General features: G+C 41.6%; 1 protein-coding gene across 3 annotated transcripts in view; it reads right to left on the reverse strand.

Moving 5' to 3' along the window:
* The window catches only part of ebf1a (EBF transcription factor 1a), a 224,528-nt gene that overhangs the window by 181,248 nt on the left and 15,306 nt on the right, over positions 1 to 27,974 (reverse strand). For all 3 annotated transcript variants that reach the window (XM_060927571.1, XM_060927569.1, XM_060927568.1), the window contains exons 5-6: positions 27,205 to 27,278; positions 20,002 to 20,070 (exon numbers count right to left, since the gene is read on the reverse strand). In XM_060927571.1, coding sequence (XP_060783554.1) covers positions 20,002 to 20,070; positions 27,205 to 27,278 — 143 coding nt within the window. The remainder of the gene's footprint in view (positions 1 to 20,001; positions 20,071 to 27,204; positions 27,279 to 27,974) is intronic.

Here is a 27,974-nt window from a genome sequence, read left to right on the forward strand (position 1 = left end):
AATCCAGTGCAATCAATTGCCTTCAGAAGTCATCTAATTAGTTAATAGAGTCCTACTGTGTGTAATTTACTCTCAGCATAAATACACTTGTTCTGTGAAGGCCTCAGTGGTTTGTTAGAGAACACTGAAGAACAAACAGCATCATGAAGACCAAAGAACTCACCAGACAGGTCAGGGATAAAGTTCTGGAGAAGTTTAAAGCAGGGTTAGGTTATTAAAAAATATCCCAAGCTCTGAACATCTCAAGAAGCACTGTTCAATCCATCATTCAAAAATGGAAAAAGTATGGCATAACTGCAAACCTACCAAGACATGGCCATCCACCTAAACTGACAGAGCGAGCAAGGAGAGCACTGGTCAGAGAAGCAGCCAAGAGGCCCATGATCACTCTGGAGGAGCTGCAGAAATCCAAAAATCTGGCCTTTTTGGAAGAGTGGCAAGAAGAAAGCCATTGTTGAAAGACAGGCATAAGAAGCCATGTAGGGGACACAGCAAACATGTGGATGCTTTGGTCAGATGAGACCAAAGTTGAACTTTTTGGCCTAAATGCAAAGCGCTATGTGTGGCGGAAAACTAACACTGCTCATCACCCTGCACACACCATCCCCACTGTGAAACATAGTGGTGGCAGCATCATGCTATGGGGATGCTTTTCTTCAGCAGGGACAGGGAAGCTGGTCAGAGTTGATGGGAAGATGGATGGAGCTAAATACAGGGCAATCCTGGAAGAAAACCTGTTGGAGTCTGCAAAAGACTTGAGACTGGGAAGGAGATTCACCTTCCAGCAAGACAATGACCCTAAACATACAGCCAGAGCTACAATGGAATGGTTTAGATCAAAGAATATTCATGTGTTAGAATGGCCCAGTCAAAGTCCAGACCTAAATCCCATTGAGCATCTGTGGCAAGACTTGAAAATTGCTGTTCACAGACGCTCTCCATCCAGTCTGGCTGAGCTTGAGCTATTTTGCAAAGAAGAATGGGCAAAAATTTCAGTGTCTAGATGTGCAAAGCTGGTAGAGACATACCACAAAAGACTTACAGCTGTAATTGCAGCAAAAGGTGGCTCTACAAAGTATTGATGCAGGGGGGCTGAATACTAATGCACATCACATTTTTCAGATTTTTATTTGTTTAAAATTTTGAAGACCATTTATCATTTTCGTTTCACTTCACAATTATGTGCTACTCTGTGTTGGTCTATCACATAAAATCTCAATAAAAAACTTTTAAGTTCGTGGATGTAAGGTGGAAAAATGTGAAAAAGTTCAAGGGGTATGAATACTTTTGCAAGGCACTGTATATGTGTACCTGTAATGTAGCATATTGAATAATAACACAAGGACATGCTTGTACTATTACTCGACTCTGACACCACTTCACACAGCAGACACAAATGCCTCTGATGCACCTGAGTGTTAAATCAGATTTACATTTTTAGTCTAGTGTGCACATTAATAATGGAGATGTGCAAAGCTCCTCTTCTGTGAGTCTGCAATGTTGACATCATTGGCATTGCTAGGGAGGAGTTCACATCCCAGCAGAGTAGTGGAAGTAAATATACTATATGAGTCCACTATACGGGCAGCACGGTGGTGTAGTGGTTAGCACTGTCGCCTCACAGCAAGAAGGTCCTGGGTTCGAGCCCAGTGGCTGGCGAGGGCCTTTCTGTGTGGAGTTTGCATGTTCTCCCCGTGTCTGCATGGGTTTCCTCCAGGTGCTCCGGTTTCCCCCACAATCCAAAGACATGCAGGTTAGGTTAATTGGTGGCTCTAAATTGACCATAGGTGTGAATGTGAGTGTGAAATGTTTGTTTCTGTGTCAGCCCTGCGATGACCTGGCGACTTGTCCAGGGTGTACCCCTCTTCTCGCCCATCGTCAGCTGGGATAGTTTGTCTGCAACCCTGTAGAACAGGATAAGCAACTACAGATAATGGATGGATGGATGGAGTCCACTGTACAGGACATTGACTGTATGCTACCTCACAGAAGATATGTCGTGCCTTGATTGGAGTCAGTGGTGTGTGCAGGTTTTTAGACATGGGGTGGCTCCATGTAATTATGTGTATGACATAATGTACATGAAAATACCTGAATTTTTTTTTCTGTGCGAAGCATTGGACACACATAATTACATTTTTATACTAACTTCAGAGTTGCCCTACAAGTTCTAATCCACAGTGGAGTCTGCAACATTAAGTACACAATTACAGTGATGGTTTAAGTATCTGTGTGAACCTGTTGGAGATGTGGATATAATTATTCTGATAAGGCTCATATCAAGGGTAGCAGCTGCCACCCAGTGCCCTGGAACTGATCAATATATTTACATATCAATAATGTAATTATTTGCTTCATAATATATTTATCTGGCATATTATAGATATCATGATATTATGTGCTGTGAAAATGCATTTAAGTGTCATGATATGATTTTGTTACTATACCAAATAACGCTAATCTCACATGGTTTGTGGTAAGGAGTGAAGACGGGGACACTGGGTGTGTGGTGTTCAGAGCAGATCTCCTTTGTTCTGTTCCTCCTCTTAAAATGTTGCACTGCTAAACTGTGATAAGAGACAGAGAGATGTCTAGGTAAATGAACATGAGTAAGAAGTGTGTGTGTGGGGAGGTGGGAAGTGGGTGTGTTTTTATTCTTTCTCCTACGATCTGATCCACCATCTTCAATTCTGTACCAGATTCTATGAGAGTTAGAGTTGAATGGCACCATATACAAAATCAAAAAGGAATATATACAAAAGAGATGTGCCATAACAGTACAAGGAAGTGGTGTGTCGGAAGTGTGCACCAAAAGAGAGCCATGTCCACTGCCAGATGAAAGCCCACTGACATTTTAAAGTAGTTTCAACCTCTGAATGCATCTGCCTGTCAATCATGCTTCCCCATGTTTCCCTGGGGGCAGTTCTGGCCAGCCCCATGAAAAGAGAAAGAGAGAGAGACAGAGAGAGAGAGAGAGAGAGAGAGAGAGAGAATGACCAGGAAGACAACAGTCAGGCACCTCAACGCCAGTGGAGTGAAGCCGCCAACACCTGCAGGCTGCATAGCACTTCACAACCAAGGAGCCATTTGTTCACTACAACTCCCACAATTCTCAATTAAAACCTACTGGGCATTGATCCAATTACGTACAGCTGTATGTACTACATACAGCTCATACATTTTGACCAGCAGAACAGTGACAGACAGTGTGTTAGCACACAGATCGCTGATCTCATACTAATGATTGGTGTGAATGATAAGCTTCCCTGCATTAACTCTGTGCTTTCTGGGTGGTGCAAAATGAGCTCCTCTTAGAATATAGTCAAACATAAAGGCTTCATCAAGTATTAATAAGAATTTATGTCCCTTTTGCATAGAGTGAATCAGAGGATACAATGCCTCCTATTGCTGTGTATTATATAAAGGACATGGTGATGGCTGTAAGTGTTATATGAACAGAGGGTGGCAGTGTAACTGGAGAGTTGAAGTGAATGAGGTGGAAGGACATGAATATGAGCACAGAATCCCTTGAGAGGGAAAAGTAACACACACGCACACATATACACACACACACAGGTCCTACAGTGAAAGGCACGTTCAGTGTTAAATACATATTTGACTGCAGTCACCCACTGAATGGACTGACTTTTCTCTAATAACACTAATGAAATGTACATAGACACACAGACACCAACCCCCCCCCCCACACACACACACACACACACACACACACACACAAGATCTGGGTGGTCATTCACAGTAGTGTATTTATCTTGCAGAAGGAGGGCAGAGAGCTAAGAGTGTCAGGCTCCAGCATAACCCAGCCAGGTTTGTGTGTGCATGTGTGTGTGTGGGGGGGGGGGACGACACCAGCGCTAATCTTATAACCAGCATTAAGGCTTTTAAAGGGAATGTTGTTACTTTTCCTCTACTGTTCTGATAAAGTGAACAGAGCGTTTATAAAAGTATTCACCTGTGACAAGGATAAATTTAGCACAAAGAGCAAAAGAGACAGACGGATGTCTGAGGAAATGGCAGAGAGAGAGAGAGAGAGAGAGAGAGAGAGTGCATGCGTGCTTGTGGAGGAAAGGTGATCTTCATGCAGGGTGAGGTAACAGAACGGAGGAGCTCCGTGGAAGAAGAGAGAGAGGCACATCTGTGCTAAACATGCCCTGGGGCGAGTCTGCTGTCTCCAGCACCAGCACCAAGTAAACACACAGACACACACACACACACACATCTACACAAGCTATCTTAAAAGTGGTCTCTTAATTTTTCTCCATAGCTGTCGCACATAGTTTGAAAGGGGCATGACACTGCAGGAGGTCTACTACTGACAACTGAGTCAAGGCTCTCTCTCTCTCTCTCTCTCACCAACTGAGAGAGAGAGATACAGGGCAAGTAAAAATCTCAGTAATGTGTATACAGTAATAGATATCTGTTTATATGAAAACAAAATTAACCGGGGCAGCACAAGCTTGCCAGTAAACTGAATTAGCATCAAATGCAAATGAGCAGTGTGCTTAATGGTGGAACAGGTGCAGGCAGGGCCCCTAAATGAGATAAATGAATAAAACATCCACAGGCCGGCCCAAGAAAACTGACACAAAGTCAATGGCTTGAATAATTCAGGAGGCAAAGAAGGCTGTGCGCCACTGACCTCTCACCACAGGAAGTGCATCCCAAGCACAACAAAAACCATAACAATGGACTCTGGACACAGGGGTTCCCTATCTGGACCCTATACACACATTTACACACACACACACACACGGCTAAATATAGATAGGTCATATGATATTTGGATCTGGCTCAGTATAATGGGAGAAAACATCTATTTCCAACATAGTGTCCAGGTTCACAAAGGGCAATCAGGAGTGCACTGCTGACCTAATGAGCCATCTGTGACTGCATATAGTATGCATACACACCTTTCCCCCTGTGTACCTGCCCACACTAGAGGCCTGGATAATGCTTATATATAATAGTGCCCTTTTTCCCCATTTAAAAATAAAAGCATGTATAAACAGAGGACCAATTACTCCTGAACCGGACAGGAAGCTGCTGTGAAGTTAACAGTAACATCACCTTCCCTGGGCGGAACACTTCCTGTCAGACATTCTTCTCTCCTCACACACACACACTCATCAGGAAACAGCATTCATCAACCTCAGTCAGCTCTCAAAAACACACAAGTGATGTATGCAAAGCAAAAGCTTTTCATTCTCTCTCTCTCTCTCTCTCTCTCTCTCTTTCTCTCTCTCACAGAGTTATTAAAGTTATTAAAATCTAAAACTATAAAAGAACGAAACTGAGTTCAAATAATATACAAATTAAACCAAACGCAAACAAAACTAAAACTACTGCCCCAAGAGTAAGTGAAATTTAGAAGAAAATATATCCATCCATTATCATAATATCCTGTGCAGGGTCGCGGGTGAGCTGGAGCCTATCCCAGCTGACTATGGGCGAGAGGCGGGGTACACCCTGGACAAGTTGCCAGATGAAGAAAATATATATTTTTAGTAACACTGGACCAGCTCTATACCCTTCATAGGGTGCTCGAGGGTTCATGGGAGTTTGCCCAACCAGTCCACATGTGCTTTGTGGATCTGGAGAAGGCATTCGACTGTGTCCCCCGTGGTATTCTGTGGGGGGTGCTTTGGGAGTATGGGGTTCGGGGCTCTTTGCTAAGGGCTGTCCGGTCCCTGTACGAACGGAGCAGGAGTCTGGTCCACATTGCCGGCAGTAAGTCAGACCTGTTCCTAGTGCATGTTGGACTCCGGCAGGGCTGCCCTTTGTCACCAGTTCTGTTCATAATTTTTATGGACAGAATTTCTAGGCGCAGCCAGGGGCCGGAAGGAATCCTGTTTGGGAACCACAGGATTTCATCTCTGCTTTTTGCGGATGATGTTTTCCTGTTGGCTTCTTCAAACCAGGACCTTCAGCATGCACTGGGGCAGTTTGCAGTCGAGTGTGAAGCGGCTGGGATGAGAATCAGCACCTCCAAGTCTGAGGCCATGGTTCTCGACCAGAAAAGGGTGGCTTGTCCTCTCCAGGTTGGTGGAGAAGTCCTGCCTCAAGTGGAGGAGTTTAAGTATCTCGGGATCTTGTTCACGAGTGAGGGAAGGATGGAGGGCGAGATCGACAGGCGGATCGATGCAGCCTCCGCAGTGATGCGGTCGCTTTACCGGTCCGTCGTGGTGAAGAAGGAGCTGAGCCAAAAGGCGAAGCTCTCAATTTACCGGTCGATCTACATTCCGACTCTCACCTATGGTCATGAGCTTTGGGTAATGACCAAAAGAACAAGATCGCGGATACAAGCGGCCGAAATGAGTTTCCTTCGCAGGATGGCTGGGCTGGGACTGAGAAGCACAGTCACTCGGGAGGAGCTCGGAGTAGAGATGCTGCTCCTCCACATCGAGAGGAATCAGCTGAGGTGGCTCGGGCATCTTTTTCGGATGCCTCCTGGACGCCTCCCTGGGGAGGTGTTCCAGGCATGTCCCCCTGGGAGGAGGCCCCGGGGAAGACCCAGGACACGCTGGAGGGACTATGTCTCTTGGCTGGCCTGGGAACGCCTCGGTGTTCTTCCCGAGGAGCTGGCTGAGGTGTCTGGGGAAAGGGAAGTTTGGGCTTCCCTGCTTAGACTGCTGCCTCCATGACCCGGTCCCGGATAAAGCGGAAGAAGACGAGAAAAATTATATATAGTGGCATGCAAAAGTTTGAGCACCCTTACTGAAAATGTCTGTTACTGTGAATAGTTAAGTGAGCAGAAGATGAACTGATCATCAAAAGGCATAAAGGTAAAGATGACAAATTTCAGCGTTTTCTGCAAGATTTGTGTATTTTTTTTTTGTACAATTGGAGAGTGAAAAAAGAAAAGGAACACCATGCGAAAGTTTGGGCACCCCAATATATTTGAGTTCTCAGGTAACTTTTACCAAGGTTCCAGACCTTAATTAGCTTATTGAGCTGTGGCTTGTTCAAATTCTTTGTTAGGAAAGGTCAGATGATGCAGATTTCAAAGCTGTATAAATTCTCTGACTCCTCAAACTTGTCCCTAAAATTAACAGCCATGGACTCCTCTAAGCAACTCCCTTGCATTATGAATAATAAAATAATTGATGTTCTCAAAGCAGGAGAAGGCTACAAGAACATAGGAAAGTGTTTTCAGGTAGCTGTTTCCTCAGATTGTGATTTTATTAAGAAATGGCAGTTAACAGAAACAGTGGAGATCAAGGTGAGGTCTGGAAGATGAAGAAAACTTTCTGAAAGAACTGCTCGTTGGATTGCTAGAAAGGCAAATAAAAGCCCCTGTTTGACTGCAAAAGACCTTCAGAAAGATTTAGCAGACCCTGGAGTGGTGGTGCACTGTTCTACTATGCAGTGACACCTGAACAATTATGGCCTTCATGGAAGAGTCATCAGAAGAAAACCTTTCCTGAGTCCTAGCCACAAAACTCAGCATCTGAAGTTTGCAAATGAACATCTAAATAAGCCTGATGCATTTTGGAAACAAGTCTTGTGGACTGATGAAATCAAAATAGAACTTTTTGGCCACAATGTGCAAAGGTATGTTTGGAGAAAAAAGGGTGCCAAATTCCAGGAAAAGAACACCTCTCCAACTCTGAAGCATGGGTGTGGATCGATCATGCTTTGGGGTTGTGTTGCAGCCAATGGCACAGGGCACATTTCATTGGTCGAGAGAAGCATGGATTCGAATAAATACCAGCAAATTCTGGAAGCAAACACCATGCCATCTGTAAAAAAGTTGAAGTTAAAAAGAGGATGGGTCCTACAATAAGATGATGATCCAAAACACACCTCAAAATCTACAATGGAATACCTCAAGAGGCACAAGCTGAAGGTTTTGCCCTGGCCCTCACAGTCCCCTGACCTAAACATCATTGAAAATCTGTGGATAGATCTCAAAAGAGCAGTGCATGCAAGACAGCCCAAAAAAACTTGTAGAACTGGAACCCTTTTGCAAGGACGAATGTGTGAAAATCCCCCAGGTAAGAACTGAAAGATTATTAGCTGGCTACAAAAAGTGTTTACAAGCTGTGATACTTGCCAAAGGGGGTGTTACTAGGTACTAACCATGCAGGGTGCCCAAACTTTTGCTTTGGGCCCTTTTCCTTTTTTGTCATTTTAAAAATGTAAAAGATGAAAATAAAAAATTGTTTTTGCTTAAAAGATAAAGGGAATGAGTCATCTTTAACTTTATGCCTTTTGGAGATCATTTCATCTTCAACTTGCTTAAAGGGCTGATGACACGTTTTTGACATCTTTGGCGATGTTTTATAACATAAAAAGTAATTCCCGATGATCCATATATTAATTCACGAAGGCGCCTATTTTACAAGTTATGATAAAAAACGCGGCTATTTGGGCAAATTTGACGGGCCTGCAGCACCCAGGAGACGAATGAGGAGGAGGGGCTATATGACATCAGTGAAAGAATCTTCCTCCTAACTTACCAGTTTGTTGTTGATGCGACTGGTGTTCAGTTTATCATTATTAGTATTATTATTATACATTATTATATATATATATATATATATATATATATATATATATATATATATATATATATATATATAAGTTATTATGCCTTCGAGTTGTGTTGCCGGCTTTTGCTCCAAAACCCACAAGGATGGGGTAAGTTTATTCAAGTTTCCCAGAGATCCCGAGCTGCATGCGAAGTGGGTGAAGCAAGTCAGGCGCACTCGTGACAAGTGGGAGCCCTCACCAACATCCATCCTGTGCTCTGAACACTTCGATTTGGATTGTTTTGACACCCTTCCCAGCTTAAAGGAATCTCTTGGGTGTTCAGTTCAGCACAAACGTGTGTTGCTACCATCAGCAGTGCCTACAGTATTCCGGAGGGGGTCTACTAGTAGCTATGCCGGATCCAGCAGTCGCCTGGGACAAGGCGACTCCTCCAAAGACAGTCCTCCTGTCAGAACATGTGTTGAGAAACGACATAAGATAAAGGTACGTAGAGCTATAGAGTGCTCCGACATGATGCTAAAAATAGTAACCATGCGGTCTGCGCGGCCATCTTGGAAGTGACTCGCTCCAGAGTGCTCATAGAGTACACATCATAGAGTACACATTCATGATAATCATAAATGTAATCATAAAGTCGGCGTGATATCAGTCATGTATTTGCTTGTGAAAGCTTGCGGCTTTCATGTAACTGCCGCCTAGCAACGAGAGGCAAAGGGTAAAGAGGGTAGGCTATCATAGATTCTATTCGGAAGAGATCAATACATGATTGCTTAAAAATTAGGTATTTTAACAATTTGCATCTGTTTTGTGATTATCGTGACACTTGTGTGTTATATAGAACTGTATGTCTTATCAGCACATCGAGGATCTTTCACCGGAGGCTTTAGCAAGTACTCGTAGCAACACTACACTTTACCCTTTGCCATGCGTTGTTAGGGAACGGTAGCAAGTACCCCGATGACCGACTTCAAGAATATGTAGAAAAAATTTAGAAATTATACTTTTCAAAAGTCATTTGAGCTTAGTGTATTGCATTTCCATTTATATTGTAGGTTCTTGCTGATGTTTTTGCGGAGAATGACGCAGCTGCTGAATCAGAAGCTGCAGAGTTTGTATGTACTAGTTGTGAACATTCACATTATTATCAATCTCATTTATTTAAAATCAGATAAAATCATGCCATCATGATCACTGCTTAAAGTACCAGTATTTGGTTGTTCTTTTGTTCAGAAGAAGAGCTAGCACTAGAGAGTTCACCGGCGTTTTCATGCACCATTTCCATTGAGTAGAACAGCCAGTGAACCGCAGCGTGCTCTTCCGCTGATGTCACAGCATGGCTGCGAACCACGGACCCAGTTTTCTTGCGCTGTGCAATTAAAAGTTGGATATTCGCGTAACAACAGCTTCTTTTCACATAATTATAACAGAAATCTAACATGTTTGCCATGTTGTATAGTTTAAGAAATTGCATAGAGTCATGTTCGTGTCATCAGCCCTTTAACTGTTCATAGTAACAGCAATTTTGACCGGGTGCCCAAACTTTTGCATACCACTGTATATATACTCTACAGAGAAAATGGGCAAGTCATTAATTCAGCATGGTGGTGTAGTGGTTAGCACTGTCACCTCACAGCAAGAAGGTTCTGGGTTTGAGCCCAGCGGGTTAACATGGGGTGGCCTTGGGCTGAAGTGCCCTTGAGCAAGGCACCTAACCCCCAACTGCTCCCTGGGAACTGTAGCATGGCTGCCCACTGCTCTGGATATGTGTGTGTATTCATTACTCACATGTGTGTGTTCAGTGCTTCAGATGAGTTAAATGCAGAGAGGAATTTCACTGTACTTAAGTGTATGTGTAATAAATAAAGTTGTTGTTCTTCTTCTTCTAATTCCCCAGAGTTGATCATGACTGTCACAGTTGTGCCAAGATGGCATAGGACTACATTACCCATCAGCCCCTGCATGTCAGGTGTCTCACTGACCACTTGCACCTGTGTTTTGCTGTGTCTTGTTAAGCACTCTTTTTTAAATTATGTTAGTGATGTGTTCCTTTGTCTTGCTTCTGTTGTGTGTTATCCATGTTTAGGGTTGGTACATGTCTAGCTTCTATGCTCATGTTAAAAGTCTTGTTTTGTTTGTGTGCTTTACTTTGTATTAAAAATCGTCTATACTTGTGTCCTCCATCTACAATTCCTGAGAGATAGCTAGACCATAACATCAATGCAACAGAATTTTGCCAGTGCATGCAGGGCCAGATTAAGCAGATCCAGGAGAACCAGAGGATCACTGATTGGATCAATCCTGTCTGGACCTTCTTTTGGCTCCCTCATAGGTTGTATGGGGGGGGGGGGGGGCATAACCAATGTGTTGGCCAATCCTGGCTAGTTGGACACGGACAGCGACATTACAGCTATGTTCACACCAGAGGCCAAAGGGGTGGTCTTGCAAGCCACTAGTAAGCCAAGTCTGCAAGGGATGGCCTCACAAGTGACACTCAAACCTAAGGATAAGGGAGAGGCCTCGCAAGCCACGAGTAAGCCAGAGGCCAACAGGGTGGCCTTGCAAGCCATGAGTAAGCCAGAGGCCTCCCACTCGTCCTCACACATATGGCCCTTTTCCACTACCCTTTTTCAGCTCACTTCAGCCCGACACGGCTCACGTTTCGACTACCTCAGAGCAGCACGACTCAGCTCGCTTCAGCCCTATTCAGCACCCAAAACTCGCACGGTTTTGGAGTAGGGCTGAAGCGAGCCAAACCGAGCCGAGTGGGGCTAGGGGCATGAGGAGACACTCCCCTGTGCACTGATTGGTGAGGAGGAGTGTCCTCACATGCCCACACACGCCCCGCAAGCACGCTGGGATCTGTAAACACCGTAAACCCGGAAGAAGAAGAATTACAAATTACGAGAATTTCTGAAGCCTTATGCGCCTCGCCTCATCTATACGCTCTTGCCAGTATCTGTTGGCGTTGTCGGTGACAACAAGCCACAGCACCAAGACAAGCAACACTAATGACTCCATGTCCTCCATGTTTATTGTTTACTATCCGGGTCGTGAGACTACCGCTTAAAAGGTCACTGATGTCACTGTTTGCGCCGCCTAACGACATCACGTGATGTCCACCCAATTTCGCTAACTCCACCCAATGTGTCCACCCACTTCCAGCCAGCACGGTTCAGCGCGGTTGTAGTCGAAATGCAACTCCAACAGCCCCACTCAGCTCGACTCAGCCCAACTCAGCACGGCATGGCTCAGCCCAACTCAGCCGCGTTGGTAGTGGAAAAGCGGCAATAGAGTTGAGTGTTAAGGGCCAGGGTGGGGGTTTTCTGTCATGGTAGTGCCAAGGTGGCATGGGACTACATTACCCATCAGCCCCGTATGTGTCTAGGTTCTATGCTCATGCTAAAAGTCTTATTTTGTTTGTTTGTGTGTTTTACTTTTTATTAGTATAAAATACACTGGTCATTATAGGAAATCATGCACGCTGATTGGTCAAGAAATTCAGACTATTTCTTGGTAATCACTTCAAGCATCTCAGCAAAATGGCGGCCAATCAATTCGTCACTGTAAGTGAGGAAGAATTAGAAATTATGAAAGAAAATGCTGTTCCTAAAAGCACTAAAGATGCTATGAAGTTTGTTCTAAAACTATTCAAAGTTAAGGTGGAATTGTGATTTATTTTATCTATTTCAAAACAAAGCATTTTATGTGAGTCTGCGTAGATAAGTGACAAGTCTGCACGCATTACATTTGCATGCTGCTTCTGAAGTTTGAGATAAATTTTTTAAAATAATTTTTTTATTTTTTGAAATAATCACCTGTGTATTTATACTAAAACATTTATCCACCCCAGGCTCAGTGAATATCAGTGAATAATAAACCTTGACTTTGTCTCTGTTATTATTCGCCAATATTCACTTCACCTTCAGTGAATAATTGTTAATCATTTGCATCTTCTTTCACCCTACGATTCCTGACCATAACTTTATCAAGCTTGGTGTTTTTTGCCCCCGACAAAATTTAATGGCAGTAATTTTTTATTGAAACATGGGCTCTTGTCTCTCACATTTGTTTCTGCTCTACGTGCGTTTACATGTGAGCTGGTGGAGGGCTAAAAAGAACCCTGGAGATCAGTGGAACACTTTACACTCAACCATTTAGACATTTTAATAAAGGTTCATTTTTAACCTAAAACATGGAAAGCAGCTTCTTGCATGCTGATCTTGTTTCATCTGGCTAATAACTTTATTTGATCATATTAAGTGGTAATGCATATTTGATCTGAAGGTCCAATACAGACATATCATTCTCATCAACAATATACGGTTCTCTGGCTAGTGTGAAAAAATGAATAAGGGCAATGTGGATTGTAAAGCTTAACCTGAAATCCCCATATTCTTTGTGTTTTATCTTTTTTCCCTGATAACATTTATCTACTTAAAATGTGTGTGAGAGAGTGTGTCTTTAAAACCTCACAAATGAAGTGACACATACGAGGCCTCGGGGAGATTTTTTTTTTTTAAAGGCATATGTGACCCCTCACCGAATCCAGGGACACATGTCGGCCGAAACGAATCCGAGATAATCGCAAAAGAAGCATTTTTTTTCGAAATTTGTGATTTTTGTTTTTTTCCATCATGTGCAAGTTGAGATCTTGAAGAATGCAATCAGTATTTCAGATAATAGATTGTTTTGTTGGAAAAGCATACATTTTTTGTTGCAAATTGTCTCGTTTTTGTCAGGACTGTAGCCTGCTGGGGGGTGTGGGTAAATTACCATATGGGCCATTCACATGATGATTTAAGTCTTTTGTTTTTTTTTTTCGCGAATCAGCTGTATGATACGAGCTGAGCGCATGGCTACTTAAGCTGTATACAGGCGTGTGATTTCACTATGGAATGAGCAAGTTAAACAGAGCGCAGAGGAGCTGAAACACCGCGAAGCAAACAGACGCACGGTATTTACATCGGAGATAACCATTTCTAGCAAAAAAAACGCAACCTCGTTTTCCAGATTGAATGGAATACTTGAATGATCGGATGATACACGGACCGTTCTAGGACTACATTCCATCAGAGGCATTGATGTGTGCAAGGCGACGTTTCTCTTTCTGATGGGGTAAGTTTATTAATCTAAGGCTGTGTGGTTATTTTTGCATGTAACGGAGAGTGTTGTGGTTTGGTTAAGCCTAGGTCACAACCAGACGTACGATTTTTTGGCCGTGCAATTTTTGGCGTTTCCCAAATCGCTGCGGGGTTTTTTTGTTCACGGAGAAAGACGCGCGTTGGCCGTAAGTTTGTCTTGCAACCTGAAAAAAACGTAAGCGCCCGTAGAATTTGTTTGACATGACAAAGAACCTCTGCAGCCGGTCTGCGGCTCGAAAATCAGCACATCACACGCGCGCTCTCGTGCGTTTCATGCGCGCTCTCATGCGTTTCTTGCGTTTTTTGCATGTAGACCAGCCGTAGGAGCACGTACCATACGGCCGGTTGTGACTGAGGCTTTACATGAAACTAGCGTTGTGTTAGTTGTGTCATCATTGTGCTATCTTTCTTTCTTACGGTGTGAGTAATTTTTCAACCACAAAATGTTAAAGTATACTTTAGGACTTATTTTTGTACTTCATAATTGTTTTGGGCATACTTTGCATGGAAGAAAAATTGATGTGGTGATCTTTGTTTACATGAAAGTAGTATCGTGCTAGCTCATAGGGGGTAGGGCTTTCCTTAATGTCATGCAGATGAGCACCATTATGTGCCCGCCCTACACCCAGAGTAGCTGAGATGGAAAACTTTGAGGGCGATTTTCTCCCTTTTCTGTTTTAAGAAGTATACACTTTCAAAAGGCCACACATTCTTCAAATATTGTCAGATCTCCACATGGAAGGCATCATTGGAAAGCTTAGAAACTGTATTTTCTGAATCTGTCAATAACTCAAAATGCCCCCGGGCGGACATGTGTCCCTGGATTCTGTTTTCTGACACATATGCTAGTTAAAAGTATCAAAATTTTTTCTGAAACAATTAAAAGAAATAAGAAAAAAGTTTAGCCAGGTGGAATCTTGCATATTGTAAATATTATATCATATTATCCATTGCATATTGTAAACAGTACACAATTAAATAAAACTACTTAATTATCAGTGTTCATACGGAATAGTCATTAATAGACAAAATAGACATCCTTACCCGCTCCTTAACAGTAATGTTTTCATATATTCTGCCTTGTCTTGTGCCTCATTTGAAACAAAACTGAAATGCACTGAACATGTTTTTAAATGTGGACTGAAATGCTCAGGGACATCAATCTACTGGAAAATGAAAGGGAGGCCTGATGTTGAAGAATCAAGAAATCCAAAACCTGTGATGTTTTTAAATCTTAGTTTCACCAACCCAGCCTTGTGGACTGGGGACTGAGTGAAATATGTGGAAACTTCAGGAATATGTACAAAGTACATTAAGCTCTTTTATATTTCAGAAAACCATGGAAAATTCCATGATATGGTCCCTTTAAAGAATACAACATTATTTCTTAATTTACATTGATTGCTGTTGGACTTCACTCAATGTTAAATGTATTAAATGAGTTTTACTCAATGCTGCAGAATACTTCTAGGTTCTGTGTGCAGCATTTAGGAAAATAAACCTACAGAAGACAATGAAAGTAAAACAAAAAAAGGAGGTAAGGAGTTCAGAAGATGCAGCTTTGCAAGAACGTATGTATTAAGACAAAATACATCAGTTGGCTCTGCAGTTTTTTGCTACCCTAGTAGAAATAGGATTTTAAATCCCCAGTTTTTCCTTCCAGTGCCAGCATCTAACACTATACATTTAGAATGGCTGATTTTCTGTTCTCTCACTAGAGGAAAGTAGATGAGCATGTTTGGTCTGCAAAGATGTGTTCTGAGGGCATAGGAATGGAATAAAATCCACTCCCTGAACAAGGTGATGCCACGGTGTGACACTCTCGTCTAAGGCCCCAACATTTTCTAAAATATCTACATTTCCAGCATTTAGCAGACACAGTTATCCAGAGTAAATTACATTCATACAACTGAGCAGAGGATTAATGGCCTTGTTCAAGGTCCCAACAGTGGCAAATTGGTACTGTTGGGATTTGAATCCACAATCATTTGATGACTTTTGCTTCATCAGTAAAGCTGAAAATAAGAGGGGAAAAAAGTGTTTACGTTTAGATTTAAATGTTATTTTTTTCATGAAATTCACTGGAGTTGCTCCTTCATGATACATGGTTGTAGTGTGAATTCATGCATTCATCTCTACAGATCAGATACAAAAATAGCTCTACAATTTCCACACTAAAAAAATAATACTAATATATAAACAAATATATAAAAATCAAAACTGTCATGCACACACACACACACACACACACACACACACACACACACAGAGTGGCATATTTGTACTGTATGGTTAAACTCATCTGGTGTACAGCTGGATCCAAAAGTGAGAGTTTAATCCCAATAGCTATTATTTAATCATGAGTTAAAAACTCATAAACCTTTACTATGTTGATGTCCATTATTGATGTCTACTATGTTATTGTCTATTATTACTATTATGTCTGTCTATTTGACAAATACAAAAAACTGCAGTACAGAACATTTTGTGAGATTGTGTGTGTGTGTGTGTGTGTGTGTGTGTGTGTGTGTGTGTGTGTGTGTGTGAGAGAGAGAGAGAGAGAGAGAGAGACTAAAGAAAAGTGTATAAACAAGGAGACTGAACTTAAGCAATAACAAGAACAATGAGGCAAGAGATTTGCAGTTGATAGGATTATTGACAGTGAACTACATGTTTTTAATCTTATATTAACTTGAAAAGGCAGAGGTTGGCCTTTATTATTCCTTCAGTGCTTGGCCTTAAATGAGTCTCTCTCTCTCTCTCTCTCTCTCTCTCTCTCTCTCACACACACACACTCACACAGTTGCACATCACCTTTCAACTGCTGTGACAGTCCTGTCTCCCAGTTTGAAGAGTTACGCATATGAAGTGCAGTCTAACACACACACACACACACACACATACACAGTCACCGCTGAGTGACACACTGTTAACATTAGTTAACAGTGACACATTAACATCAGCAGTGACACAAATTTTAACATCCTCTCTCATTGTATGAAACATGCTTTTTCTTTTTGTTCTCACTGCCACAAACACACACACATACACACACACACACACACACACACACTCTCTCTCTATCTCTCTCTCTCTCGCAGTCTTTAATTGCCCCAAAATAGGGCTGCAGTCTGGACAGGATTATTCTAACAATGCTCGCTTCAGCTAGTTAATATCGTTCTCTTCCCACTGAGGTGGAGAACAACTCACTGCAACCAATCTGGTTAATCCATTAACATAATACTCACTGCTGTATTTCCTCTCTCACACACTCGCTTCCGCCTTTCCTTGCTCTATTCCTCAACATATACGGTCTAATTCTGTTAAATGCCCCCCGTTCTTTTTTTAGGTAGTGTGTGTGGGAAGGTGGGCAGGGTGGAGGAGTTACATCATGAACAAACTTTGCAGTTTGCTTATTCACACAACAAAATATTCAGGACAAAATGTCACAAGTCAGTGCATGACATCACTTCCTTTGCTACTCTTATTTTAAACAGAAGGTCATTTTCTTGCTCATCACTTGTGGCCAGCTTTGCAGAATGTGCTGTAGGTCGGCAGCCAAGGACAGCCATGAAAAATTTAGACTCAAAGGGCACAGTGACCCACTTTCCAACATCTCTCTCGCTCTCTCTCTGAAGTGTTTCTCCCTGTCCTATTTTATCACACTGTGCAAATTCAGATGTCATACATAGGGTTGAGGGTCACAAGCAGGCCTCAAGTCGCAGAAGAGTTCCCTGTATTACTCCTTTAATACAAGAACTTGAAAATCACAGAGTATCCATGGCATACTAGATTGTTCCCAGGGAGATAGAACAACAGCTCTGCACACTACTGTACAGCTTAGTGAGCTTCTGTTACTCCCAGTGCACACAGGAGCAGAGAGAGAGAATGCTGATAGAGATGAAACAGAAGGTAGTGAAAAGCTGCTAAAGGGCTGCTATTCGATGTCAGTGCCCTTTGTGTGTGTGTCAATGGGAGCAGATTAAAGTATTTGAAATAATCTTACTGGGGCATAAAATGGATTCGGGAGTCAAAAGTTAGAAAGGAATGTAAAGGAGAATCCACTGTACAGTAGAAGATGGACACTTACTCGCTCACTCTTGCTTTCTTTCACGCATATGCAAATGAATGCAGGAACAAATGTTAATAGACTGCTTTTCATTTCATAAGAGCGTTCTTAATTAAATTGTGCGTTCTGTACTGGTAACTTAGCTCATCCCAGATTACTCACATGTCACACCGCTGCGTGCTTTCTACTAACACTGAACCCATACTGCAGTGAGGCTGAGATTTGTTTTTTTAACAATCTAATAAGGCATCGTAAGTTGACTTTATTCTTCCCACATTCCTGCAATTTTGTTGTAGCAGCCTTTTGCTGTTGCTTATGAGAGGAAGCTAATTAGGAAATGATTCTCATTACTCTTCCAGAGGAATTAGTGCTAGCTTGGCTAATTACTGCTATAAAACCTAATCAGCTGTTTGAAACAAGAGCACACTAATGAGCTCTTATTTATTCAACTAAAGAACATCACGGGAGACAGAGACTTGAATTCATATTTTGGATGCATTTGCATTTAGTGTGTGTTTACTTGAACCTTCACTTTAGCAGAATTGCTGAAAATTCCAATCAAACTCTTTAAATCGCTTCATTGTCTCTCTTTTTTTTACATGACCTACTTTGCTGTCCTCTAGGTACTAAGTGATAAAGGGGAAACTGTTGTTTAATTCCTTTTTTCTTTTGCCATCAGTTAGATATGCTCTCACCTGAGCCCAGGGGTGTCCATGCTGGGTCAGAACACATCTGGGAATATGCTTCCACTCTCATTCCAGTGTAATGGAAATAAATAAACTATTGGATGCAGTGCAAAAAATGAGTGAAAAGAGGACAAAAGTTAAGGAAAATGGCAGTGTGTGTGTGTGTGTGTGTGTGTGTGTGTGTGTGTGTGTGTGTGTGTCCCTGCATGCAATGGGTGGAGGTGAGGCTATGTGGCATAGTGAGGGTGCAGCTGTCTCTGTGAACTGTGAAGCGTTCTGGCCCAGTGGAGCAGAAATGGGCTTGATACACACACACACACCCAGCATCCAGGTATTACCCTTTCACACAAATAGCTCTCCACACAGATAGAACCCAAGTGAAACTTCGACAGCTGTGTTCATCTGATAGCACCATGGCTCATTAACACACAAACACACAGACACAAATGACAAACTCTTGTGTAGACATCTGCCCTCGACTTCAACTCTAAACTCAGGCTTTCCTTCACTCCACAACACAACCTAAAAAAAAAAAAAAACTAAAGTAATCCTCCGTAAAAGAAAATTTAGCCTATAATGGAACTGAAAAGTGAACACTGTCTTCTTGTGTTGACCAATTTCTGGACAGATCGGAAATTCCACCTTGTTAATAGCACTAGCATTTGTTTCCTGTGAATGAGATTTTGGGACAATGACAAATTTGCAGATCATTTCTTTCCACTGTCTAACTACTGTATATATTTCCCAAAAATTATTTCTCATATTTCCTGGTGTATCTCTCACCCTGCCATTTTTATACAGATCATATTTCATCCACCATTTTTTGTTGGTAATGTACAGAGCAGTCATGTTAAACTAGATTATACCAGTAGCCCATCAGAGTATATTATTCAGGAATGATCAACTCTGGGAAGGAAATCAGAGTAAAGCAGAGTGTCTTCTGACTAACAGAAAATCTCAGTTTGGTTGATTCTGTGATGACAGTCTGTCTTCAATTTACACACAAGTTTCAAGGCCTTAATATAGGACTGAGTAGGTTAAGAAGAATATGAACAGGAGACACACACCACTGAATCCAGTGGCCTACAGCACAGGCTCAACATGTTCCTGCTACTGGTTTCGTTTGTGCAGCAATTCTTCTATAACAAATGCTTCTTTCCCTCACACAAATCAAATGAGGCTGTTTTGGTCTTCACAAGTGATGCTGAGTGCTTTGAACTGCAGGCTTTGATTGGACGGATGGTTTCTCTAAAAAGCCATGGAGGCAGAGACCGAGCTCTCACACTACACTACTAATGATTGTGGGTGTGTAAGTGCTGGAGTGAGTGTCTCTTATGCTCATAAACTGTAATAATGGTTCATTGAAATAAATATGACAGATAGTTCAGCACTTTTCAATTCTTTCTGGAGTGGTGAGCCACCAAAGAGGTCATCAGCTCATCACCTCCATAGGCAGATGGAGCTTTTATCTTCAAGCATCCAAAACACATGTCCATATTCTCTCTCTCTCTCTCTCTCTCTCTCTCTCTCACACACACACACACACACACACACACAGAAGCACAGCCAAAGATGTTAATCCACCTCTTACCTGTCTATGATGACAGGATCAGAGGGTGTCTCGTTACGGTTGCCGCAACTCTTCTTGTCACAGCAGCGGCTAAACAGAAACACAGAGGGAACAGCAGGGGAATTGGGGTTGTGTGGGAGACAAAGAGAAGAGAGAGTTAACACACATGCTCTTGTACATATGTTTGAGTTGACCTAAAGCAGTTAGAGGTAGCAATTACGGGGCAACACCCTCATTCAGCACAACTCACACACACACACACACACACCTCACGATTTACTGCCTCCCTATCTGCTCATTACTGCTAATGATGACTCTGTAATTGAGGTTAAGGTAAGAGGAATATCCAATAGTTCTCATCTCATCTCATCTCATTATCTCTAGCCGCTTTATCCTTCTACAGGGTCGCAGGCAAGCTGGAGCCCATCCCAGCTGACTACGGGCGAAAGGCGGGGTACACCCTGGACAAGTCGCCAGGTCATCACAGGGCTGACACATAGACACAGACAACCATTCACACTCACATTCACACCTACGGTCAATTTAGAGTCACCAGTTAACCTAACCTGCATGTCTTTGGACTGTGGGGGAAACCGGAGCACCCGGAGGAAACCCACGCGGACACGGGGAGAACATGCAAACTCCACACAGAAAGGCCCTCGCCGGCCCCGGGGCTCGAACCCAGGACCTTCTTGCTGTGAGGCGACAGCGCTAACCACTACACCACCGTGCCGCCCTATCCAATAGTTATATATTAGAATTGGTTGATGGGACGATAAAATATTGATAGTGTTCTAGATTACATCACAATAAAGTTGGTCACCCTTTCCTGAGAACTCACAGATAAGGTTAATTGTCAAGCTCAGTGATTAACAATTTTATATTCTTTACTATAAACTTCATGCATCCTTGCATCTATTGACTTTACTCCACTATAGTGTAATAATGAATATATAGTAATAGACGAGTACATTTTTGTTTGCTTTTTAGCATAAAAAGTTGCAAATAAAAGCGCACAAATAATAACTTAAAATTTAATTTTAAATGTCCAGTAAGACAGATTATTGGACAGGAAACAATTACAATAGCAAAAAGTATTTAAAAGTATTCAAATATGATGGTGCAAACTTTTGATTGCAGCAAGAAACTAACTGAGAATGAGTGTTGGGTTTCCTGACTCCATCCCCTTATAGAAACACATAATTGTCATTGATCATAACAATTATTCCTGAAGCTGTCCAATAAGCCTAAGATAAAATATTCATCATTGGCCTAGTCCCTGAATACATTGTGTACAGTATCAATCGCATTAAACATTTTCCCCCAAAGGCATGTTCTATCAAACTGTAATGACTTCCATCTGCTTTCTAACATTAATTAATTGTAACATTTTCTAAAACATTATTTTGCTGGAAAATATGTTACAGAAGAAAAATGCACAAAAACGTCTAATTATCTTTGTCTTGAAATACATTTTGTAGATATTAGGTAAAAGCATCACTGAACACAGCTTTGCTAACACTGTATTAGCATATCTAAATATTATTTGTTTTTCTGAAAATGTACATGGAAAACTATTGTGATATGACATTATATTATTTGTGTGTGCTTCGTTGTTATATACATGACATTATAGATTAAAGATGAGACAAACTTTACTTCTTTTCTCAAAAGTATTGAAGATGATGGCTTTTTTATTCAAAAACAATGAGAAAGCTGATGAGCATGAGATGAGGAAGGTCGGGGCTCTGTGTTCCCTATAGGTGGGGGTTGTTGTGGTGCAGCAGGTGGAGTACTGGGCTCACGTTTCCCTGCACAGATGGCAGAGGGGGCTGGAGAGAAAGGAGTCATGTGATAGGAGCAGCTTTGTGAGTGAAGGGCTACAGGCTTGATGAGTGTGATAATGCAGTCGTGGCTTGACCTCGACTCGTTTCTCAGACCCTATGAAACACCCTCATTTACACACACTGGAAGTCAGGGCCATCTCAAGTAGACATGTATTAGTGAGTTGGCACAGAGGCTCAGGAACAACAGGGAAGAGACACAGAGGTCGCAAGGGTGTGCTCTAATCATGGCTCAGGCTGTGTCAGGCTTTATGGGACAGTTATGAATCATCAGTAGATGGCTCTTGGGTGAGCTAGTGCCACTTTGTTTTGTTTTTCACTTTTTCTTAATCTCATGTCCCCTTGCCTTTTCTTTTTCTCTGTTCCTCTTTCCACATCCCTCTGTCTTACTCCCCCCTCCTATCTTCTAAGTGTACTCATGTCTTTAGTGCTGTTCTTTCAGAAGTGGGTCACACTCAGGTCCCCGTGGATCACCGGAGTAAAGCATGCTGGGAAAGGAGAGGAGGAGGGAGGGAAGAGAGGTTCAGAATGATGCGTCTTTCTATGTCCCAATAATCCAATCATCGGCCAGCGCCCATGGGAGGACATAATCAGCACCCCCCCCCACACACACACACACACACAAACTATGCTAATTAGTCCAGGCAATGCCACAGTTTTGTTTGGGGCTTTTTTCTTCTCTGCTCCATCCCAGTGGACCCACCACGCCGTATCTTTAATCTTGAGTGTTTCCTCCTGCCACCACATTTAAAGAAGTTAAATCCAAATTGCAGCACATAATTACCAGGATGTGGCCCTCGTTGATGCCATTAGGACTGAACCATCCAAAGACATGCACTCAGATCTATTACTTACTCCCGTAGATCTCCTCTCTCAATGGGTAGTTGTCCAAACCAAAAAGCTGCAAAACTTGATCAAAATGAATCCTCATGAATCAGTGTGCTTGAGAAGTTGGAGCACTGTCATAAAGACTGCAGTGTTGCTTTTGAGCAATTGTTTCTTGTTTTGCCTGTCAGTGGTATTGGATGGGAAAAGGCAATGAGCCTCTGTCCCGTACGCACCATGCCATATGGCTAATGGCAAACCTGTGCGGCAATTAACAGCCCTGATTAATGAAGAACAGCCTAATCACAGACTGGTAATTGTGCCTCTATTGCAGTGCAGGCTCAGCAGAGGAGCTCAGTAACAGACGGAGGGGGAAAGAGAGAGAGAGAGAGAGAGAGAACAGAGGAGTCTGCTTATACATTTTGTGTCTTCTTTTTTTGGCTGATTATGAGACACTCATACTGAGACCCAATAAAGACAAATGAGGAGGTCTTTGTTTGTGCTTCTAACACACACTTACTGGACCTTACAGGCTTGTGCCTGTTCCAATAGGGCTGCATGGCTCAGAAGGTAACTATTCAAAGATAGCGCAGTGTATGTTTGAAGAAGTGTATGGTAATATTCGTCTGTGCAATATTCCTTTTAATGGAAAGAGTTTGAAAAAAAAAACAGGAGTCAGTGGACAAAGCAAGAAAAGTAAACTTTTAAAACCTGCCTAATCCACCTAAAATAATCATTTTAGGACACAAACCCTAGAGATGAATTTCACCTTGTTTTTGTAAAGCTGCTTTAAAAGGACATTAAAATACTATCCATCCATCCGTTATCCATAACTGCTTATGGATAACAGTTGTGCAGGGTCACAGACAAGCTGGAGCCTATCCCAGCTGACTATGGGCGGGAGGCGGGGTACACCCTGGATAAGTTGCCAGGTCATTGCAGGGCTGACACATAGAGACAAACAACCATTCACACTCACATTCACACGTATAGTCAATTTAGAGCCTCCAATTAGCCTAACCTGCATGTCTTTGGACTGTGAGGGAAACCGGAGCACTCACAGGAAACCCATGCAGACACAGGAAGAAAATGCAAACTCCACACAGAAAGGCCCCCGTCAGCCACTGAGCTCGAACCCAGAATCTTCTTGCTGTGAGATGATAGTGCTAACCACTACATTACCGTGCTGCCCTCAAAATACTACATATCTATAAAACAGAGTGATGTTGAGTGAATGTCCGTCTTCATGCTGGAAAAGGCTATGAAGTTTGACTCACACTTATGACTATCTGATTCACAAAAATAATCACAGAGGCAACATCAACTCAGAAATGAAACAAACATCATTTTCAAAACACAACTTAAAGTGAATGACCACAGACACCAAAAATAATATCTAAATAATTGGATAAATGAAATTTCTCCCATTAATAAACTAGGATCTTTAAGCTGGGAGCTAACTAAAGTAAAGAACCCAATTAATGACACACCTTCACAGTATACAGACTCAGTGCTTAGAGATTGAAAATCAGTGCCATAGAAAACAGTAGAAAAACTAATCATTGCAGTACTAGGCAGATAGAAACCCAACACAATTTTCTTTATTCTGATTTTAGTCCTCCAATTTTTCCCATTACACGATTATGAAATGACATATAATAAGGACATATTGCATATATGTTGAGATGAAATACCAAATTGTCAGCAAAATATGAATATAATAATCATACAATAATTATTTTTTCATTTAATTATCTCAGTTTTTATATATATATATATATATATATATATATATATATATATATATATATGTGTGTGTGTGTGTGTGTGTGTGTATCCTTCTTAATGCTTTGGTAACAGTTGTTTTGTTCAGTTTATGCCAATAAAGGTATTTAAATTGAGAGAGAGAGAGAACAAGAGGGCTCCTGCTCCCTCACATACTTCACTGTCAAAACTCAAAGTAACCTGCATTCATTAACAGAGGAATAACATGAAGATTCTCATTGAGTAATGAGTTTTTCCTTGTCCTAATTAACCAAGCATGAGTAGGATATTTTTAGGAGAAAAATTGTGCAAATGCTCCCCACTTCAGCCAAAAATAGATGAGAGCCCATCTCTACAACCCAGTTTTAAGTGTAACAAATTCATCTTTTGATTTTAATTAAAGGTGCATGCCTTTCTCTGCCTATCTCTCCTCCCAGAGCAGAAAGTGGATGACCTGGATAGAGATTTTTTTTTTTTTTTTGGGGGGGGAACACATCATCGATAAACTTGACTGTATTAAGGTGCCTCCTCCTTACATTTATCATCCCTCCTCTACTTATTCCCCCATTTCAGAGATGTTATGCAAACTGTACTTCCTCAGGGGTATGTTTTTTTAATAACAGGTTAAAATGGCAGGCGATCACTGATATGATAAAATCACAGCCTCTGAAATTAGAAGCTCTGTCTGATATTTTCACAACTTCATTGATAGAGCTATATCTGTTTTGAAGGAAATTTTAAACACCGTTAGGGTAGAGGGGCCAGATCTTCCTGATAAGACCAAAGCTGCTGTGACCTTATCTGAGCCTTTTTCAGACAGTGATAAATGACTAGAATGTCTGTATGATAGTGTAGAATAAGGGAAAGTAAAATGTGTGGGCCAGCAATCAGGGAAACAGATTCCACATTAATGCTCACATGGATAAATCAACTCAATACTTTCATATTCCTGAGCTTGATAGATAGATAGATAGATAGATAGATAGATAGATAGATAGATAGATAGATAGATAGATAGATAGATAGATAGATAGATAGATAAAACCTCCAGCACTCTTAACTTAATCTCTGTCCTTCAAATTGGAAATCGGTGTAAGCTGAAAGATTTCTGTGGATAATAAAGTTTTATTATTATTTTATTATTATTATTATTATTATTATTATTATTATTATTATTATTATTATTATTATAGTTTTAGAGTAAGCACAATTAACACACTTTCAACCTTTTTTTTCTTTTATAAATTTTGAGATATCCATGTTCAATCAGACACACACTAATACTGAAAGGAAAAAATGACCATTATATAGTGCTTAATTTTCTAATACCTTTTTCTGTTTTGTAATTTTTTTTTTTTACAAATGCCACAAGAACTGCTCTTTGATTTCTGTTCCAAGTTTTTTTGTTCTTAGTAAAGGGAAAAATGTTGATTAATATTAATGGGAATTGCTAATATGTTAGAAAAGCAGTAGGTAGAGAAAAATTAAAGGGGAAGGTTTTGCTGGATTAATTCTTTAAATTAGCTAATGCTTCAAGAGAAACCCAGCCCCAGCAGTACTCAATTCAGGGATCTGTGGCTGTACCAAGTGTTCAGATCAGCAGAGCTCCAGTTGTATTCAGCTGTGAACCAAGACTGAGCACGCAGGTTTAAAGTGCATATCCTGGACCAAATTCATTTTTTTTATATGAAAGAATGTCCCTTTACACACTCATCCAGAAGGGTAATTTTGCACAAGGCCATCTGTTTACAGCAGAAAAAAATAAAATAACAAAACGCATCGGGCGGCACGGTGGTGTAGTGGTTAGCGCTGTCGCCTCACAGCAAGAAGGTCTGGGTTCGAGCCCCGTGGCCGACGAGGACCTTTCTGTGCAGAGTTTGCATGTTCTCCCCATGTCTGCATAGGTTTCCTCTGGGTGCTCCGGTTTCCCCCACAGTCCAAAGACATGCAGGTTAGGTTAACTGGTGACTCTAAATTGACCATAGGTGTGAATGTAAGTGTAATGGTTGTCTGTGTCTATACGTCGGCCCTGTGATGACCTGGCAACTTGTCCAGGGTGTGCCCCACCTTTTGCCTGTAGTCAGCTGGGATAGGCTCCAGCTTGCCTGCTACCCTGTAGAACAGGCTAAAGCGGCTAGAGATAATGAGATGAGAACAAAACGCATCTAGAAAAATCCCAAGGGAGTCTGGAGCCAGATTCATGACGTCACCTGCAGAAGCACCAGCAGGCTGCGAGAGCTTGCACGGTTTCAGTGCACAGCCTGTGTAGACCAAGTTTAGTAGCTAGCAATTTTGCACTGAAATATGGAATTGTCACCTGAGCGAAATGTGGGAAACAATGAGTACTAATCCCATCAAGATTGGTGTTGCTACACCCTCCTACGATACATCTGTTAACCATTTTATTAATTACGTGATAACGTTGAAGAAATTTGCAGAAAACCACCAGGTCGTTTTCTCATAAACAAACCAACACTGACATAGGATTCAGAGGGAGGTGTCCCGCACGTGACATCATGAAAATCAATGTTTTCCGGGAAATCCAAATGCCAAGTTTTTTCAGAGGCGGACCAATTCGCCTCAAATAGCTTGATTTCAACTGAATTTTTCTGGTATTGCACAAGGTAAAAAAAATTGCAGAGAATGCAGAATGTTACAGATATTTGACCAAAATTTAATATAAAATAGGAGAATTACATTGATCTTGCTCCTGAATTTACCTGTGATATGCTCTTTAAGGTGTGTAATGGTGAATGTACAAGAAAGAGGTGTGTGCATGATGGTGTCTTACCTGCACATGATCTCATGTGTCAACAGCACTCGGCACATCTCCGGATTCTTGTCTTGACCTTCATAGATAATAGGCTGTGGGGAGTGGAGAAAAAACATTGTTCAGTGAATTCAGACAAGTCACTTTAACCATGTTTGGTATGGATACAGCATTTGTAAATATGCGGAAAGGTTATGACTAATGTCTGGGGTTAAGAGATTGAACAATGGGAAGAATTGTGCTTATACTGGCAACATTTCCCTGAAAAAAAACATGAAACATCACACCAAGCACAAAACCACATATCTCCACACTCTTTCTCTCTCTCACGCCCACACACTCTTCTATGAAGCTTAATGTGAACCTTATTCCATCTGGCAGAAAGCTTTCACCAAATGACCGCATGTGTCATGGGAATGAACTGGAGCATTCCAGCATCCCTGACTTTGGACATGTTGTTCTGCCTGTTGTGTGCACAGAATTACAGAGACCTCCCTTTATTACAACTAATCAATCCATCACAGTGGCACAGTGCATTGTGGGAAGGCCTGAATTTTGGAACAGTATGGAGGGAGGTCCGTTTCTGGCTTTGCCAGGTTCTCAGTGGGCCAATTAATGCCCACTTTACCACGGCTGTGGAAAATTGCTTCAGCACGCAGCAGGCCAAAATGATGCTGACTCATGCTAAGCATCTGCCTTAAAATTTAATTTCGAGTATAAAACATCTTAAACAGTTATTCAGTATGAATTCATGTGTATATGTCTCAAACACTTGCAAAAGAAAAGAAAGA

Source organism: Neoarius graeffei, chromosome 8, assembly GCF_027579695.1.
Source record: "Neoarius graeffei isolate fNeoGra1 chromosome 8, fNeoGra1.pri, whole genome shotgun sequence".
Taxonomy (NCBI): Eukaryota; Metazoa; Chordata; class Actinopteri; order Siluriformes; family Ariidae; genus Neoarius; species Neoarius graeffei.